This window comes from Mercenaria mercenaria, chromosome 18 (genome assembly GCF_021730395.1).
Source record: "Mercenaria mercenaria strain notata chromosome 18, MADL_Memer_1, whole genome shotgun sequence".
Taxonomy (NCBI): Eukaryota; Metazoa; Mollusca; class Bivalvia; order Venerida; family Veneridae; genus Mercenaria; species Mercenaria mercenaria.
The window spans coordinates 45499656-45520677 of record NC_069378.1 but is presented as its reverse complement, the minus strand read 5'-3'; the positions used below and the strand labels follow the sequence as shown (position 1 = coordinate 45520677).

At 32.9% G+C, this 21022-nt stretch overlaps 1 protein-coding gene across 1 annotated transcript; it reads left to right on the top strand.

The window, feature by feature from the left end:
- Positions 1-68: 68 nt before the first annotated feature.
- Positions 69-20822, top strand: LOC123538914 (acetylcholine receptor subunit alpha-like 1). The gene is made up of 8 exons (XM_045323329.2): positions 69-353; positions 773-906; positions 2712-2756; positions 4813-4922; positions 13906-14057; positions 14765-14933; positions 15783-16000; positions 17243-20822. Exons 1-8 carry the CDS (start codon positions 278-280, stop codon positions 17773-17775), a joined length of 1437 nt encoding a protein of 478 aa, XP_045179264.2. The 5' UTR covers positions 69-277; the 3' UTR covers positions 17776-20822.
- Positions 20823-21022: the final 200 nt, after the last annotated feature.

The window sequence follows — 21022 nt, the reverse complement described above, 5'->3', positions numbered from 1 at the left end:
TCTCTTTTGTTCTTGCTGTCAATTTAGTGAGCTGGTTTTAAATGACATATTTATTAAGTTTATACGAAACGACCTGCGAAAAATGATCTTTTCCTAACGAGAAATGAAACGAAGTGGTTAAAAGAATTATTTCCCACTGAATAAATTTTATGACTTTTGTATAAAAGATTAGATTGAAAACGAAAACATATTTGAAATAGTTCTGATATGGGAATGTTGCAAATTATTAATGTTTAAGTTGTGTTCATAAATCTCATAAGTAAAGAATGGATGGAATATGCCACATGTCAAAATGAAAAATAAAACATGGATTGTACATATTCTGTTACTCACTCTTCAGCTCTCCCTTCATGGTAAGTAAACTTACATTCTCTTCAATTTCACACAAACTATTTTTAAAATCCAGAATATTTCACTTCATGTGTTTTAATGTTTGTTAATTACACGCGTTTCTCCTTTAAAATTCATTGTCAGATGTTCGCATGTGCATACAATTGTATTTAACCTTTTCTTAAAATTATTATAAAATATGTTTATAGATCATTTTTTTTATCATACAATGTTTAAAAAGTTACAAACAAATTTTCATAACATGCTGGAACTACTTAAACAGCCCAACATTTTTAACGGTTCAGTATGTGTTACTTTTGCAATATATATTACCTGGAATGAATTAAGTCGTAATAATGCATTCATTCCGCTACACCCCACCTAAACTTAATTTCATTAAAAGTTATATAAATCATCTAAGATCTATATTTTTTTCTTTCAGTCTGTGGCTCCACGTACAACGCAAACTCTAAAAATCTGTTTAACGCTTTAACGAATGGTTATAACGTCAACATCAGACCTGACAGCAACGTCCCCGTTTCAGTTTCATTTACAGCGTCATCAGTCAACGACCTGGTAACTATACTTCAGCTTTTCGTCATGTAAAATGGACTTATTTTGCAAAGATTATAAAGATATTTTGAAAAGTGTCGTTTGAAATTAATTTGGTAAAAGTTTCTCTGTCATTAATTTCAACTAAGTTCATTTGGCACGTAACAATGAATATCGAAAAAAGGCAAAGACAAGAGTACATGTGAACTGTAGAAAAGATCTATAAAAGATTCTATTTAATTATCAGTCCTTTTAACATATTTTTGCTATAATGTTAAAATGTATGTGTATACAATATTGCTTAAACTATATAGCAGAACAAACCTCTGACAAGCAATTTCATTATTATGGTTATACAGTATAGTTTTCTCGCTTTACGTTAAACTTTCAGAAACGGCCATACATAAGAGTATGTAATTTAGTACAAAATTTACATAGTTATAGTTTCAAAACAGCAAGTCAGAGGAGTTAAAAAATACGATCCCTTTTAACATAGCGGCACCCATTTCTGGAGTTCATGGTTTGTTTGATGTATGTACGCATGAAAAAGAATTTTACATCTACTAGCGCAACGCTTGATATTTTGATAATTATTATTGTTATTATTATTATTATTATTATATTCTTTAAATAATGAAGATAACATATTTAGTGTACGTAACTAGTTCTTACAGTACATTTATGTTTTAGCATGAATTTGATACAACAGATTATCAATAATATACGGTAATTCGAATTTGAAAGGAAAAGAATAACATTGTGCAGTCATATAGTTTATAATATGTCACAAAATACAACGGTAAATTGCATTATCAACGAGCGAATGTCGTTTACCAATATAAAGGAATTTAGTTGATTAAATATGATTATAATATATATAAGTTTCAAGTTTCAAGTTTATTCATATATATTCCACTGGACTTTAAGTCCATGGTGGCAACATTTACATAATATATGACGAACAGTGAATACATATAAGTGGAGAAGGTATGACATATTACATTTTGACATAATAATACAATTACAATTCATATTATATATCAATTATTACAAATGATGTATATCTAAATTGTTAGACAATATTTCTCACTGCTGCGAATATGGCTAATTATACCGTTACTAACGTACGAGTGAACAAAATAACTGAAACTTAACATTTATTTGCTAATAATTTAAGTGTCACATTTAATGAACTTCATTTGTGTCATAAAGTAGATACTATGATTTGTATAGATCCAGGACTCTAGACTCAAAAACTGCCGCACTAACCTTACCGAAACGAAATTTAAGGTAATATCGGTCTAATGAATTAGACTTTGTATATATAAACTAAGCCGCGTAGGACCAATCTTACAAACTCGAAAAAATGATGTAAGATCGGTTTCACGGTCGTGCATGTGTATATAATAATATTCAGCTGTATTTAAGTTTTGTTGTTTAGGAAGTTGAATTTACTATATTATCTGTCTGGTTTCATAATTGTGACACTTTTCTAATACAATAATACATTTATACTACTTTACGTGCACGTAAAGATACAATCACGTTAAATGTTGTTTGTACCATACACTGCTTCATTTCGAATCACAAAAGCATGATAAACACATTTACCTAGGTTTTTGATTTGTACTGTATTATTACAGCTAAACAGTTCTATCAATTTAAACATACTTGGATATTATATGTTAAATTATTATATACTGCATTATTTTCTCAGTTATAAGCTAAACACAAAATTCGGAAATGAAATAAAAAAAGTGCTGATATCATAAATTTGTGTGATGTAAGATAACGAATCGAGCCATCATATATCTTTTATATCTTTACAGGATATAGGGACAGGTCAACTTTCTGTAACGGGATGGTTTTCGGTGGTAAGTACTTTCAATGTTTACTAAAATATATTATCTTTAGATATTTTACTTCAAATATATACAATCCTCATCATATGTATTTAACTTTACTTAATATATAAATTAGATTTGCACATACTACTACATTTATTATTAAATGTCATTTACAGCTGATTGTTAAAGGCAACTGGCTTCCAGATCGTTCGAAAACAACAAAAAAGATTTGTTTAGATATCTGGAAATTAATGCTGTATTTCTTAAGAATGCTTTGAAACTTAATTACTGACACACAATATGTTACAAAAACGCATGAGAATTAGTTGTTTTTACTACATTTTACGAAGAAAATTGCTTCTAACGCTTTACTCAAGGTAAATTGCCCCGATTATAAATATCTATATTTAAAGCGCATTGAATACTATCAGAATCTTTCACTGGTTGTGGGTAAAGATGGGAATATCCGCGAGTTACCGCCTAAACAGTTACCCGAGTGCCAGATATTCCCATCTTTACCCGCTGCCAGTGATTGATTCTTTTTCTTGCATGACTTATTCTTTAATTTGTAGAAGATATAAAGAAAAACGAGTTTTTCTTTAAGGCGCTATTTTGTTATAGTAGCGTATGCATTTACGCATTCATTCAAAAATTATAGCACGTGAGTCATCTTACAAGATGAGTTTTTCTAGCACCTGGAAAGCACGGGAAAATCCTGTCCGGCATGCAAGAATAAATCCTCTAACGCGGTATTGGTAACGACAGCGGAAAACTTCTTTCCTGTCGCGGCGGTCCGGGTTCGATTCCCGATGCGATCATCTTTTTTCTTGATTTAGCATTTTTGAAATAGTTCAGAAACAAAAATTCTAATGTTCATAATATAAACAAACTTAAATTTGAAAGAAATTCATCTTTTAGCCAAAATCTGAAGGTCCGTGCCTTTAAAGATAATAGTTAGTTTTTTAGTGGCAGTACACTATCTATACATGTATACAGAGTGTACTATTCTTAACAGTTTGAATAGTTCTGTTAATAGAAGTAAATTTGAATCTAATATAACATTAAGGTATTTAGTAACATACATTTAAACAAGGGAATATCTTTTATGTTATCACCTCATTATGACTTTTTAATTCTTACATGTATAAGACTGACCTTTGAAAGCTAATCACTTGCTTTGAAAATAACTATGCTTTCATGTCTATAGCATAACAATACAACACATACGAGGTCAAGATTCCCTGTCAATATCTATTTACCTTAGAATCGGGGATGAGGTGAAATGCATCTGCCCAAAAATCGTACTGTCCATCTGCTGTATAATTGTATTATATCTTTTCCTGGCTATATAAGAATTGTAATGAGTCATAAATAGTGTCCCTAACATAACTTATGATATGAAACAAGGCACTGCTTAAATCGGGAATAGATCAGCCTTCAAAGTATCCAAATACATCTTTATGAACGATGTGCTTTTTAGTCATACCCTTCTAGAAAGTTGAAAGAGACTGTTTAAATTACGACGCAAATGGTACCCTGTTTAAGTAGTTATGGCGTGATTGTTTCCGCCTGATGAGCTCTGTATCTATTCCCTCGGAAATTAAAAAAACACTGAGTACTCGTGATTCTGATTTTCTGAAATATATATACATGTACATGACACTCCTTAGAGTGAAAATAACTCGTGTTTACCACTTTACTCGTTTGATACTTTCATCTAAAACTACTATTCACCTAGTAGTATATTATTAAACAGATGCAATTTTAAGGTTACTTAAAGCTAGAATTCTTTTTTATTTCATATGCCATTAAAACAGTCTAAGGTCATTACATTGTTTGTTTTGTGCGAAACGTTGCGGTCCGACAAGTTGTGTAGACACTTATTGACACATTCAAGTAAAAAAGCGTCTTCTTCCAAAAAAATCCGAAGCTAAACCCTGAGGGACACATTTATTAATTTTATAGACTAGTATAGTTTCATTTGGTATTTTACGGATTACCGTTGAGGTATCGATCCGATTTTCGTCGCTTCGGGGATATATCAATTTCCCAATTGTAAACTTTATATTTTCCTGTTTTTCAGTCCTGGATTGATTCTGTTTTCACATGGGATCCAAGTAGTTACGGCAATGTTAACTACTTGTTTCTCACAAAAGAGTATTGTTGGAGACCACAGCTTGCAATTGATAATTCGTAAGTATATTATATTATTGTTGTTGCTGTTGATGTGGTTGTTTACGATGGTGTTGCAAAAACTACAGTACTAAGCAACGTAATGGAAAAGATCAACTAAAAGAGAAACAAATGCAACTGTTTTCTATCAAGTTATTCCTAATTTGAAATAATTCATAGACTGTAAGGCAATTCTATGATTGTTCCTAGACATAAAGGGACAGTCGCCAGAAAAATATGAAAAAAAATAAAGAGGGGCAAATTTAGCATCAATTTGATACTAGTTTTGTTTATTTGTTTATTTGAGTCTCATCATTGTACAAATATTTACATATATACAAATATAAAAGTCATAAAAAGTACAATGCCATTCATAATATTGAATTACAAGAGACTATTAAGTAAAACATTAAAGTACTCTATCACATAGCCTGAAATTTTAAACATGTCAAAAGATTCAACATTAAAATGCTACGAGTTTAAGTATTACATGTTAGCTATAAATATAAACAAGAACTGTCGGTTGACAGCAACGGTTGACCATTCAACAGTCTTGTCAAATGAATGAATTGGCATAATTTTGTAAAATTGCAAAACAAGATTTTGGAAGCTGTATAATGCATATCAACTCATTACAATTGACAATGGTGTGAAGATTCAGTCAATTCCCATCAGTGGGTACTGCCAAAACTTAACCAAAAAAATCTAAGTCGAAAAAGGGGCATAAACCTGTAAAAAACAAAACAAAAAAAAGCAAAGTAGAGTTAGGGAACCTGTCACTGCATGTCAGGTCATCATAATGATCAAGTGTGTGAAGTTTCAATCCAATCCACTCCCATCAGTGTGCACTGAGGGAAAAAAAGTTATGGAGTTATGGAACTTGTGCAATGTAAGCCATCAAAGTCCTAACAAATCAGAACGCCGACACCGACGCATGGGTGAGTCCAATAGCTCTATCTATTCTTTGAATAGTCAAGCTGAAAAAAATATTAACCTGTTAAAATAAAAAAGAAACAATATATCTAAAAACCGTGATCTGCCCCGAACGAAATAATTGTCTGTCGTTCAGATGCACACCATTACATCCCTCGGGCTACGCCTTCAGGATTAAATTCGTTTGCATCTAAACTCCAAACAATGAGTCCATCCAACAACATATCACTAAATGAGATATATTTTTCTTAAATAAAACAGAGAGATAAAAGAAATTATCGGCGGCTACAGAATACGAAGTAAAACTACCACTAAAAGTAAAAAAAAACAACACAGAATCCTAAAAAGCCTACGATAAAAAATCTACAATACCTACGGGTACAGAATGTTTGACCTTAATTGCAATATATTATAACAGGTTTTTGCAGTGACCTTGACAGTATCATCGTTGGAGAAAATAAAAACAAATTTTTCATTATCTGTGAATGTACTAAAAGCGGGATTAATCTCAAATGCTTTAGCCATCAATTGCTGTCTTAAATTTTCATAAGCGTTACAATGAAGTATAACATGTACCTCACTTTCAACAGATTCCCTACAAACTGGGCAAATCCTATTCTCAATGGGGAGGTTCTCATACCGGCCAGTTTCAAGTCTGATGGGGGCAACCCCACATCTAAATTTAGCAAAGACCGACCTATGTTTTAAAGGCATTAGCATTTTCAAATAATTTTCAGTTAAAAACTCCTGCTTCATCAATTTGTAAGTCCTTAACTTGTTTCCTGATCTGCCATTCAAACTTGTATTTCTATTCAACAGGTTATGCCATTCAACTCTATACTCTGACATTAAACTATCAATAACTTTATCACAAAAATATTTGGACGACTGTCTTTCACACTGACTGTAATGTTCAGTTAATCATAGTTTGTCTAAACATTTTGCAAAAACAAATTGCCAATTTTTACATCTATTTCCATTTATAGTTCTACATGCTGTGAAAACTTTATAGTTAAGTCTTGTCACCTCCATCTTACTAAACCTATGCCACTGATGACAAATAGATTTCCACTGTTTAACATGAGTTGGTTGCCAAGCTAGTTCTCCATAAAGAACTGTAGTTAGCGCGTATTTACCAACACCCATAAAATGACGCATAGCCCGATTTTGTACAGAGTTGATGCACGAAAATGACCTATTACCCCAAACGGAAATTTCCATAGGAAATAATAGGCCATACCATTGAATCATACAGCTTTACAAAAACATCATATGGCATAGACCCCATAGCTTTAGATTTGGCAATCAATAACCCCAAAGCCCTGCTTGCGCTTTGAGCTACACATTTAGCAGTTTTGTTAAAATCCGAATGCTCATCAAGCAGAATACCCAGGTAAGTGTATTGACCAACAAGTTTCAGTTAATTTTCACAGCATGAAAAACTAAAAGTAGGCTTATCATAAGAAGCAGGACGAAAGTGAACAATGTTACTTTTCATAGGATTAATTGATATTGAATTTAACTTACACCAATTAGATAATACATGTATATCCAGCATAGATTGCAAATCATGTTCATTTTTAGCAATTAAAACAACATCATCTGCATACAGTAATATACAAATTTGTTCATTGTCAATATAAACCCCGTTACCAATTGATTTTACCTGTACAACTAGATCATTTATGAAACAATTAAAAAGCAGAGGCGATAAGGAACAACCTTGACGTAGTCCACAGTGTACGTCAAACCAGTCTGTGTTAATTCCATTCAATCTTACACAAGATGAAACAGAGTGATACAAAGACTTTATTGCTTGGAACATATTACCGTAAATACCTAAATCACTAAGTTTCTTCCAGAGAATATTTCTTTCAACAAAGTCGTATGCTTTCCGAAAATCAATAAATGCACAGAATGTAGACTTTGTTAGTTTCTTCCTTGTATCAATAATATTACTTAATGTTGAAACGTGGTCTATAGTACTTCTGTTTTTCCGGAAACCATTTTGTTCATCTACAATTATATCATTATTCTCAGCCCATTTTGACAGACGGTCATTTAAGACAGAACAATCCCAGTAGACATTTGACGTCGGTTAGACGTCGTATAGACGTCGGACCCCGACGTCGGATTAACGTTGGATTTTGGTTGGATTTGCAAACCGTTTAGACGTCGGATCCCGACGTTGGCTAGACGTCGCAATTCCGACCATTTTCCAACCTAAATCTAACCACTTTTCAACCAAAATCTGACCAAATTTCCAACATAATTTGCAATCAAACAAATAATCAACGCATGTATTTTATCATCTTTATTTCATATTATTGCGACGTAAGTCTAATACAATAAGTCCAAAAAGTAATCCAGTAATTGAAACTTTCAAGTTTCGTCATTTTTGTATGATTCTTCAACTCCGCCACATTTTCCACCTGAAATGTATAAAATTTGACAGTTTCATTATTTCATATAAATCGGAAACTTATACAAATATACTAGCGCTATTACTAAGAGCATAATTACTAAGTGCCAAACAAATATGTAATATTTTAAATTCTATAAAAAAATCTTCTATAATTTCGTAAAATGTAATTAAAAGCAATTACTTTTTAAAGTAACAAACAAAAATGCGTCAATTTTTGAAAAAAAGTACGGAATATAAATCAGTATAACTTTTAAAATAAGTATAATTTTAAAAATCTGTTACTCACGTTGCGGATCCCTCCATTTGTGTAAAGTATTTGTAAAGTTGCTCTATCTTATCCCAACAAATATCAAATTACAGGAAGACTGTGTAAACCGATGCAGGCTTATCTCGCGAATGTGTGACTAATTGACAATGTGTGTAGAAGAGAAGATCTATGTGAATTTAGAATGATTTGTACATGTGTATAGAATGCATTTTTATCTTGAACAGCTTAAAGTTCGTGAAAAAAATCCGTCTCCGAAAATAGACAATCTCATGAGATATTGTAACATAATTAATATATTGTTTGTTGTGCGAATGAACTATTATTAATAAGCGCATGTCCAGGCCTTTATGAAAACAAGTAAATAGCTTTAAACTAGCAAAATTATACCAGTTAGTTTTATAACTAGAAACATTTATCAGACTTTCTATCCAACCTAATTCCGACGTCTTCTAGACGTCTAAGTCTAACGTCTATTAGACGTCGTGGATATGACGTTGGTTAGACGTTGGATTCAGGTCGCCGACGTCGCAACCAACATCCAACGTCTAACCAACGTCGGTACGACGTCAGGTGTTTACTGGGATAGATCTTATACATTGTACAGGAAAGGGATATACCTCTATAAGAGAGCGGATCTCTTGGATCTATAGTCATAGAGTTTGGAATGGGACTAATAATAATTTTGCCCCAGTCAGATGGAATAATTCCTTTTTCAAAACAAATATTGTACGAAATATGAGGGAATGATACCGAACAGTCATTTTTTTAAATTTCCATTGGTATATTATGAAATCCCAATGCTTTACCATTTTTTGCTTTAAATATAGCATTACGTACTTCAAGTATAGAGATATTTTCGTTCAAACTGGAAGAAAAGTCGTTCCGAATAGCATTACCTTCATCATTTACAGCAGCTGTATTTACAGAATATACTGATTTATTAAAAAGGATACTAAAATCCTCTTTCCATTTGTGTAACACAGTGTTTACCTCCTTAGAAACAACATGTGTAGCAACTTAGGTTTAAATATACACGTATCTACTAGATGGTCTGTGATATGTCTAACATAGCATACTCTTCGTCATAATGTCTAGCAAATGTCTATTACTGTTACAAATATCTGCATAAAGTACATGTTTTCGGCATATAAAAAATAATATAAAAATTATTTTACAACACATGCATTGAATATTGTGTCCGCTGTCTTACTAATGTCCTAAAAGTGTTATATGAAATCTGGAAGTTAAAGTATGGCCTAGTTAAAAGACAATTATACGATAATCGCCAAGAACAAAAAATGGATCTTAGCAGCTGACTGCAGTACAAATAGATATATTACAATATGTGCACAAAGCACAATTGTTTCATATTCAGTATGAAATGTTATATTCGTCGGCTTGTGTAAATTTCACAAGATGTTAAAAGAAAGATTTCACCCCAAACCCCTCCCTACCCCACCTCTCCACCCTCGCTGACATTTCTCATATTATTGTGCACTGACTTTGTAAAAGGGTTTGTTTACTCTTTTGTTATTAATAAAAAGAGTTAAGCATGTCATTGTATTTGTAATATTCCAATGACCTGTGAAGCGAAGCCGGGTTTGAAAATGAAGGATCAAATGTTAAATACTAGTATTCTTCGTGTGGTAGATTATACAGTGTTACAAGGACCCTCTATTGGCGCTAGATACAATTATACAATTAATAATATTTGTAAGAGATCCGTCTTCTTTATTGATTTTGGTTAAACGCAGATTTTGTTTGGTTTATTAACTACATGTAAACAGTGAACCAGCATAATAATATCTTTCATGTGTTTATGAATTGGATAGAAATATCCGTCCCGAGGGCACCTGCGGTAACGAGGCCTGTTTAGATGTTTTAATATAGTTAACAGTTTTAATTATAAAAATCATATATAAAGAGACCCGCAGCGCCATTCCGGACTTTACACACAAAACATCCAAGGGACAACTGTCACGACCATGAACTGCCTACACTTTACTTTTTTGTTTAGAACTATGATAATATAATTAAAACCACAGTTTTAATTAAAATTGTTTAAAAACCGCTTCTACGTCATGTATTAAAGTTTATTAAATTAAAAACAATAAATATTATTTACGTTCGCGATGTCACGTAAACCAATGTTTACAATACTATCCGCAACGCAAAGTAGACCTTATCCGAAAAGCATGCTACTGTATGTACACTTTTACAGAAGTGCATTTGTCAGAAAAAAAACGTTTTACTCCATATTTTTAAATTGCTACCGTTTTTTATTATTTAAGGTTTTTCTGTTCTGTGTTCCAAAGTCCAAATTTTATGTACAAATTTATTGAATATATTTTTGGTGTTTCCTTAAAAGAAAAGATAGCCATTTCAAAACGTGCTGTGTAAAATTTTACATGTAAATTTATGAAAAATCGATCGTTTTTATTGAATTTCGTTTATATTTCTAACAATAACGAATGTTTCTCATTGCAGAGTTGGTGCAGCCGTTCTGCGCAGGCGTGGAATTATTATCCATTGGAGCGCACGGCAAAATTACTCATTTGTTTGCATGTCCGCACGCATTTAGTGTATCAAATGCATAATATACTGACTAGAGGTTAGGATTAGTATCACCATGGTTACAAAATATATACATTTAAGATATTTTTTTCAAATTTAGTTAATCCGGTATATACCGGAGTCTGTAATATATCACAGGTGCACCAACTCTGTATTTAGTAACAGCCTTCACTAGTTATGTCCGTGTTATAATTCGAGCTTTATTGATTTTTCGGTAATATTGAAAATATGAGTTTATAATATTAAAAAACGAAGGTACCACGTGCGTTTTTTGTGTACGTTACGCTTACATTTCGTGATGTTTCTAGATTTTAAAGCGTTACCTGTTTGCTTATGTACGTATTTGTTACCTGTTCCCGTGTCATCTGGTTGCGTACTGACTTTCTATTCTACTGGTATTTCCTATGGAAGCCTCTTTCACATAACCTACTGCTTGCTACGGTTCCGGGCCGTTCAATGCGTGCCTCCGTAAGTCCCAATTCTAAATGATAATCAAGCGTGCTGGCCTAACTTCATATCTCATTAAAATTCATTAAGATTTTAATAAAATTTCTAAAAAAATGTAAAATATGGTAAAATTTCTTAAAGTTTGGTAACATTTGACTCAATTTGGTAAAATTTGACTTTTAAATATTAAAATTAGATTATAATTTTAAAGAGTCGAATATGATAATATTAGTTTGCAGTTAAAGGCCTTTGTATAATTTATATTATGAAAACAAGATCATAAGAACATATTTACATTATATACTATGTAAAAATATTATACTGATGTGATAAAAACATGAAAATTCTCTTTCGGATTATGCTCATACATAATCAGCTCCTGGCACAAAGTTTTTATACACATAATGGCTCACCCGCTGGTTATTGACGCAGTCATACTTTTGATTTTTTTATGTAATGGCACCCTTTCCCTGAGGATTTATTACCCCTAAAGCAAATACCAGTGTTATTAGCCTTACATGGTACATCAATACGGGCTGCATATTAAGTAGATTCAACATCCTGGTAATTTGTGCTATTCCAAGTCGAAACGAAGAAAAAATGTAGCGTATGCGGGGCCCTGGTAAAGAAGTTGACGATTAGCATTTATCACTACATTTAGCATTAATTTTGGCATTTAGCATTACTTAAGAAATAAAGCATTTGGTACATGCAGATAGCAATAAACATTAAGTAATTGGCAATTAGCACAAAATAATTGACATTTAGCATAAAGTAATTGGCATCTAGCATCACATAATATATTTAGCATTTGGCAGTTAGCATGGGGCACCAGCCTTCCATACATAATATAATTTTTTTGGATTTAACGTCGCACCGACACATGGAAGTTATATGGCGACTTTCCAGCTTTAATGGTGGAGGAAGACCCCAGGTGTCCCTCCGGGCATTATTTCATCACGAGCGGGCACCTGGGTAGAACCACCGACCTTCCGTAAGCCAGCTGGATGGCTTCCTCACATATAGAATCCAACGCCCCGAGTGAGGCTCGAATCCACATCGATGAGGGGCAAGTGATTTGAAGTCAGCGACCTTAACCACTCGGCCACGGAGGCCCCACATAATATTTAGAAATCTTGCAAAATTCATATGTTAATAAGTTTACACCACTTGTCACTTTCAAAACTAGTACCAGCATTTTATTGACTATTGAACAAAAATATAGCCGAGTCGCTTTAAGTACATGTAACATTGCCTTTGCTTAGATTGTGATGACTAATTTAAGAAAGAACTGGCTAAAACATGAATGAATTTCATTCCCATGAAACCAGATCTTATATGAAAGTCATACAGGAGAAAAATTGTTCACATTCTGTTGTTTCAAAATTCTAAACCCCGGTATTTTGATAATAAATCAAACGTTTCGGAAAATGACAGATAAGGAAATCTGATATCGTACGACTGGTTTATCTTTTTATATCGCTTAACTGACCTATATTCTTATCAAAAGAGAAATTTCATGAAATATTTAGGCCAAAATACAGGTGTAAAATTTCAATGAATAATAGATAGTTAAACAGAAGGGCAGGTATTCCTAATGTGTGCAGGTGACCTTTAATATATTAAGTCTACACCGATATTTGTGCCGAAAACTTTCTTCAGTCAAGGTTCAACGCAGCTAAATAATATTCCTTATATAGTCTTTATTAAATCGGCAATGCACACAGAGCTGTCACATATAGCTAGCCCCATTTCCAGTACAAATCTCTACCTCATTTTAAAGAATGATCATGAAAACGACATAAAATGAAGAGAACAATAGTGGGAAGATATCTTCACGTTTGTTTCTTCAAAATTACACTACTGTAAACTTGTCTGTATGACTCAAACTAAAATTAAGTTTTATTTTACCAGATACGAACCCCTCATATTTATTACCATGTAAAATACTGAACTTTTTAATACAAATTGACACACTCTTAAATGTTAGTATATGAAAAACCCATAAAAATTGTATCCAATTTTCAATAGAATATGCCGAATTTTTGCAAAGATTAAAAAGGTGTAGAGTTAGAAGAGTTGTAATGCTTGCCTTAACCCTATCATGCTGGACACGATTAAGTCTGTCTTTGCGATCAGTGTAGATCATGATCAGCACTTCCATGCAGTCTGCAGCCTGATCAAGATCTGCACTCTTCGTCATTCAGTCAGTATCGCTTTTGGTAAGCATACCTATAAACGGTTAAAATGTTACGGTCCAAACTGAAAGATGGATAAGTTCGTTATAGAAATTTAGCAGGGTAAGGGTTAAACATACCAATGTGATGCCTCATTCTACGTCTTTAACTAATATACAGAGTCGATGAACTGAAGATTCTGAATGACGACACACAGCAGATGCGGGTGGACGAACATGGCATTGTACTATGGGAGCCCGGTGGGGTATTTACCGTACTTTGTGATGTCGACGGCACTTACTTTCCATATGACAAACAGACATGTTATTTGAGTAAGTTCTTGTTAAAATTCAAAAAAATATATATCAGATTTTGTGTGCATACGATTACATGAAAAATACGAAGCTCCTAGTAAGGTCCAGAGTATATTGTTTTATTTATGCTTTGTTTTGCAAGGGTATTGAAATTTCCGAAGAAAAAATGCTGTTCTGTTGGTTTCATGTCCATAGGTCTTCGTCTGAATTTGCGCATTATCAAAAATAAGAAGTGATTCGAACTAAGTAAAATCAAAACTCTCAAGACCTTAACAAACATCATGTTGTCCAAAGATTGTCTTTTACTTACCAATACTTCAAAGTTTATGAAGATACATGAAGCGTAACCGAATAAAATGTTAGCCGTACTTTGTTTTGTTGTGTTATATACTGTATTGTATTGTATTACAATATGTATTGTATTGTATTGTATTCTTTGAATTTGCAATTATAAGCATAGTTATGATGGCAGACTGAAAAGTCTAAGATTCAGACAATAACGTCGATTAAAATCGGCCCGATTATGCAATGATATGATAGCAGTTCAACACACACATACTTACGTAAAAGATATATTTTTATTTTGTAAATTTTGTACTGTGTGTTTTGTTGTGTTGCGTCGCGTCGCGTCGCACTGCATTTTGCTGTATTTATTGCATATTTAAACATCCTGAGGAAATCCTACGAATTAAAATGATAAACTGCACACATGTATCAAAATTCAGGTCTATCAAGTGCGGTGTATGATAACATGGAGGTTACCCTGTCACATTACTCAACCACCATCAAGACAGACAACATTATCAACAATGCCGAGTGGAAAGTCTTTGACACGTCTACAGAGACAGAAAACCAGTTAGATGGACGCAACGAGCATTCTAAAACGTTGCTGAGGTAAATAATCAATTCACTGAAAATGCAATGTCGTAAAAAACAAAGTCTATTCAAATCAGAGGAACCGAGACAGATTTTTATAAGAACACAATATATAACATAAAAGATAAATTATACGTCCGTTAAGGTAAAAAAGGCACCTTTAAATGAAAACAGGATTAGTTGTTCTATGTAAAAGAAGAGTTTAAACTTCCATATGATACAACGTTGCTTTATCACAATAAAGTCAAAAGAAAATTAACACATGTGAAAAAGTATTTTTTTTGAAGCTGCTTGCACGGCTGTGACGGTGAAATAATCGTTCATGGTGAATATTCTACAAGAGCTCAGATGATGAAAACGTCAGACTGTATTCAAACAACTTTCTGAAAACAATGACACCATTTTCAACCCATTCTCATCCATTAAAGGTTCGTCAAAATCACGAGACGAACCATGGTGTGCGAGAATGCTCCAAACCACGCTTTATTTGTACACTTGGAGTGTAGGTGTGTTCGGGTTTAACGTCGTTTCAGTCATATAAACAACGGTGTCTACTTATAGCAGTGAGCACAATGCCCAACTTTATAATGCTGCCTTAATGTTGTGACCCAAGCGAGGAAGCTACTAGTACCCTTTTTTCACGTCTTTGTTATGACGCGGCCAGAGATCGAACTCACGATCCCCGCACTCGAAGCGGGCACTCTACAACTAGGCTACCGAGGCGGTTTGTACATGTAGAACAAAATATAAGGGGGTGAATTGTTATACACCGAAAGCATTTCCGTTTGAAGAATTTAAATTTAGGCTGGTTATATTCATGCTATCATTGCTATCACATAATTACTATTTGTAATAATTATCTTTCAGGTTTACATTCAAACTGGAACGAAATTCTTCTTTTTATGTGTGGACATTGCTGCTGCCATATTTTATGTTATCGTGCCTCGGTTTGGTTGTATTCATACTTCCGCCCACTAAGGGAGAGAAATCTTCATTTTCCTTAACAATAATTTTTCTTGTTGTTATCTTCTTCATCATATTTTCAACACTTACGCCAATTTCCAAAGGCAAATTTCCTGCAGTAGGTAAGTGCCTATCACATTCAAAGAACTTTTTTTAACAAAGCTCACACATTTTGAATTGCAGCTGCTTTCATTTTTAGCAAAAATACAGATTAAGACGTTTTAAAGTAAATTAGTCGTGACTATTTCGGTTCACCTTTTCTTACCGTATACATATGTTTTAGATATGTGTATCACTCTAATTTCATATGCATACCACTCTAAATTGATATACATACCACTCTAACTTTATATGAATATATGTCTACTTTGGCATACCTATCACTCTAATCTGATATGCATACCACTCTAAACTGATATACATATAACTCCAATTTTATGATATTTACATATCATTTTAAGGATAACGTGGTGTAATAGCCATATTTCATATCATGTATTACAATGGTAGTATTTAAATGAAATTTGGTCACTTTGAAGGCATTCAAAATTAAAAACTTTTCACCGAGAGATATTTCAAATTTTGTCATCTTTTGGGGGAGATAATCGGTATTGAAATTAACATTGATGCCTATGGGAAATATATAATTTCTTTGATTATGAGAATCTGAACCTGAGTTTCGAGAAATTTTTGCGGTAGAAAGCAGCATTATATGATTCTGATACAAATATCAAAAAGAAATCTAAAATTCCCCATAAAGAAAAGGATAAAATCATTTTTTCTAGTTTTCAGGGGAGATAACTCATGAAAAACCAAAATTATCAGGGGAGGTAATCTAAAGGAAATTTTTGAGAACTTCTGTCACTATATAACTTGTCAATATGCACCTTATATTTTTTATCGTTTGACATTTTTAAAGCTTACATTATCAAGTTGTATGTACGCTTTTGGTGACATTGAGGCCTATTACACCATGTTATCCTTAATTGTATATACAAACCGATACAATATGATATACATATCACTCTAATTTGCTGTAATATATCAGTGTAAATCAAGAACTGTATGTCATGTAAAAAGATGAAGTAACTGTTGAAGTGTTTACTAAGGTTATTACGTAATATTTAGTCTCTGCCGAAGAGCCAACATAATGTTTTATCATTACCAATAAGACTATGTTTAAGCCAATAGCATCGACTATAAATATAGATGTTCTAATTATAGTCTATAAGGAATCAGCAAACTTATCGTTCAGAAGCTTGTAGTACTGGCTTTGTTTCCTGTTAAGCTTTTTTCGCTTTATTAATGAATTATTGGATTTTATTTTTATTCGTTTAATATTTTACTCATCATTCTATTTATAGGTATCTATTTCATCCTCCTTCTCATTGTAAATATACTGGAACTTATGGTGACAGTGCTGGTAGAACGTTTGAATAGAAACGACAAAGAAGAACGGCCGGTGTCGGCAAAACTTCAAAGGATTGTTTACGTTTTGTTTGCCAGAATATCATGTTATAGAAAAGGATCTCCTGAAGCCCATGCTGAGTTTAGTGAGTCACCTTTATATCCCAGGCGTTTTTCTATGCCAAAGAACACTCGTGTAAGCCCGTCTTCGTTGCCACAAATTAAAAGTTCAGCTAGTATGACACCGCCTCCACGACCAAGGAACGGTCATCAGGTGTTTGATAGAATCAACAGCGCCCAGAGCACCAGAACGACGTCAGACGTATCTACGGACGTATCAAATGCATCTTCAACGTTACCATTGCAGATGACTATTCCAGAATATAGCTGGAAAGACATTGCTTGTATGGTGGATAGAATATCTTTGGTGATATTTTTCGTTCTCGTTTTATTATTGACCTCAATTTTCATTGTCATTTTTTACCTATAATATATATACCATATAGATATAAAGATATAAAGATTGACCCGTTACTTCTGTGATAGATAGACGACAGTTGCATTATACATTGTTACATTACCTCATTGATATTACATCCCCTCGGTAGTATATTTTCAACTTTTAAATTTCACGAAAACTTCCGACTAGCAGCTTTTAGACAATGGATGACTTTTACTTCTTACCTGATTACACACTTCATAACATATAATGAATTCACAATTATTTCTATTTCTTGCCTGATTACATTCTTTATGTTATTTTAAAAAATCCAAATATATGTACTACATTGTATTTGCCTTATTTACATTCCTCATGTAATTTAATAATGCAATCTTGCCAGATTTCTTTCCTCGTGTCATTTAATAATGCACGTTATTTTTCCCCATGTCATTTAAAAACACTTTATGCCAGATTTCGGTACACATACTAATGGCAAGTAACCTATACTTCTTGCCTGCTTGCCTGATTACCTTCCTTACAACACTGGGGAGGAAAACAAATTGCTCGCGAGGATATTGTTGAACGACCTATATTCAATATGGTTGATTCATAAAATCTAATGTCCATGTGCGACGCATAAGCTACGCATATAAAATTGAATTGGCATATTTCTGTATACACTAGACGTTTTTATTCGAACAGGAAAGTTTTTCTTGCAAATCAAGATTTTCTCGCGGTTTTGCCAGTGCTGGAAAAACTCGTCTTACACCCTGGGATGCAAGATGACTTACATCCTGTTATTTATGAACGAATGCGTAAATTCATGCTCTACTGTAATGAAATGAGTGCTAAAAAAGTAAAAGCATTAATTTTATTTTATTTCGTCTATTAATTGAAAAATACGGTATACTGGCACAAAAAATCTATCACTACTTGAAGGTGTGCATGGAAATAACGGGCTGTCTAAAAACTCTTTTGTGGTAACTCGGCAGAGCCACGTTACCGCCTAAACAACTGGTTTTGAGTCAGACATTTCCATCCGCACCTTCAGCTAATGAAATAAATGTTCTGTTGACATGCTATAACATAATATGTGTATAAATTGTTGCGCTTTACGGACGAACTCTTCTCAGGGTAAAGTTTTTTCTATCTTTAATGTAAAAATTGTCATAATGAATAATGTGTGACATGTATGTATGGTCAATAGACCGATTATTTCATGTTTTGTCTGGCTGTTGCTTCTCCAAGTTTTTGTCCTTTTGATGTAAACCCACTAAAGCTCAAAATGTATAGCAAATAAAATTTCGAGTGTTTTTTAGCATGCATTGATATATAAGCATCGATGTTCCATTTTTACAGTTTCAGCTGCGAATGTTTGAACATTCATTCTCACCTGATAAAATGGTTTTCTATGGTGCTTTCCAGGGCTCTGATTTCCTTTACGACCCGATGAATTTATCAGCAGTTGTTTAAGAGCAACTTCCTCGCTTGATACATAAATAAGTAAGACGAAAAAAAGTCATGTTTGAAAAATAAATCTATAAGAATGAAGAAGAATATGCTCATGTCTATATGGATATATCTATATCACTGCAAGATGTTTAATAAAGAGTTTCGTTCTATTTTCCCTGGACTGAAGGAGTGTTAGAGATCCTTTACAGATTGACTAATAACATATGATTGACTGTGAGTAAAACGATGTTCTCAACAGGCTGAGTATGTCTATGTTACAGATTCTTTATTTGAACTTTATGATCAACTTTGAGCTCAAAGGCGTTTTAACGGCATATCTTAAGAGAATCATTAATATGGCTGTATGATTTTAAGTTTATCTACGTTTGTAACAGTTTGTCTGTATATGCTTGACTCTGCGTTTAACGACGTTTATCAATGGTATACCTGTATTAGAGATTCTTTATCATAACTGCATAATTTTTAGTTAACGACGATTTTACAGTATGTCTGTATTGCGGCCTTATGATTGACTTTGAGTCTAACGACGTTTATAACAGTATATCTGTACTAGAGATTCTTTAATTTGACTATGTGTTTGACTTTGAATTTAACGACGTTTTTCAACGGTATATCTATATTGGAGATTCTTTAACATGGCTGAATGATTTTGAGTTTAACGACGTTTTTAACAGTGTGTCTGTATTAGAGATTCTTCGGTTTTGACTATATAACTGACTTTGAGTTCAACGACGTTTAACAACGGTATACCTGTATAAGAGATTCTTTAATTTGGCTGTATGATTTTGAGTTTATCAATGTTTTTTCAACGGTACATCAATATTAGAAATTTTTCAATTTGATTAATATATTATTGTTTTTAGTTTAACGACGTTTTTCAACAGTACTTTTGTTCTAGAGATTCTTTCATTTCGCTATATGAATCATAACGCCATTTTTCAACGGCATTTTGATAATGCTATTGGTCCCTTAGTTTTGAATATAGTATTTCGATTATGTTATGTTTGATGTTTAACACTGTTGTAATGTTATGATATGAAAATTGACACAAATTTTCACAATGACTGCTGTTTGCTGGTGTTTTCATCTTTATTTATTTTTTTTTCGGCGACGCCGTCTAAATTCGTTTTCGTTACCTATGCCACGTGACTTCAGTTTACAAATCAAACTACTTGATAATGCATTATAGACAATTTATCAAAATGGAAGATTTATGCAAGACTCTTCCTGATTGGACGAGAGTGTCAATTTCTTTCACTCTGTTGATTGTGCTACGCTGAGTGAAATGTAGACAAAGCGTTTATCCTAAACGACGCTGTTCACAGTTTTAAAGCTAACTTTGGCTTAGTATATTTAGCAAGAATATTGATATATCTCAAAATGATAAGTAAGTTTAATAAATATGATAAAAACCTGTTCAAATACCAACATATATCAAATTAAAGAAAGAGCTGAATACCGTCTGCGTATCCCATGAATAATGGTGTGATAAGAGTCTTTTATGTAGAGAAGTGTTTTTTAAAAGATTTTCCTTGTTACAATTGTCGTCTGTATATGAATAGGTTTCTTGCTTTTGTGACTTATTCAGATTGCATATTAAAATGAGTACTTGTTTGCTTTGATATATTTGTTATAAATTATTTAACTGATTTATTATATATAAATATTTTTCTTTAGTATGGTATGCAAATATTGAACTCAGTTGAAATCTGTTTCATTATATATATGCTATATAATGACTGAATCTCATTAGGTTGAAATGAAGGTACGCTGCATACAGTTTATCTATGTGATATGACTACGGTCAAACTTTGTTTATGAA

What these genes read in the sequence shown, in the direction of transcription:
- LOC123538914 (XM_045323329.2), top strand. Translation starts at nt 278, where the DNA reads ATGCCACATGTCAAAATGAAAAATAAAACATGGATTGTACATATTCTG. An exon ending in CGTCATCAGTCAACGACCTG is followed by an intron (nt 907 to 2,711) that starts GTAACTATACTT and finishes ATATCTTTACAG; the next exon opens with GATATAGGGACAGGTCAACT. An exon ending in TAACGGGATGGTTTTCGGTG is followed by an intron (nt 2,757 to 4,812) that starts GTAAGTACTTTC and finishes CCTGTTTTTCAG; the next exon opens with TCCTGGATTGATTCTGTTTT.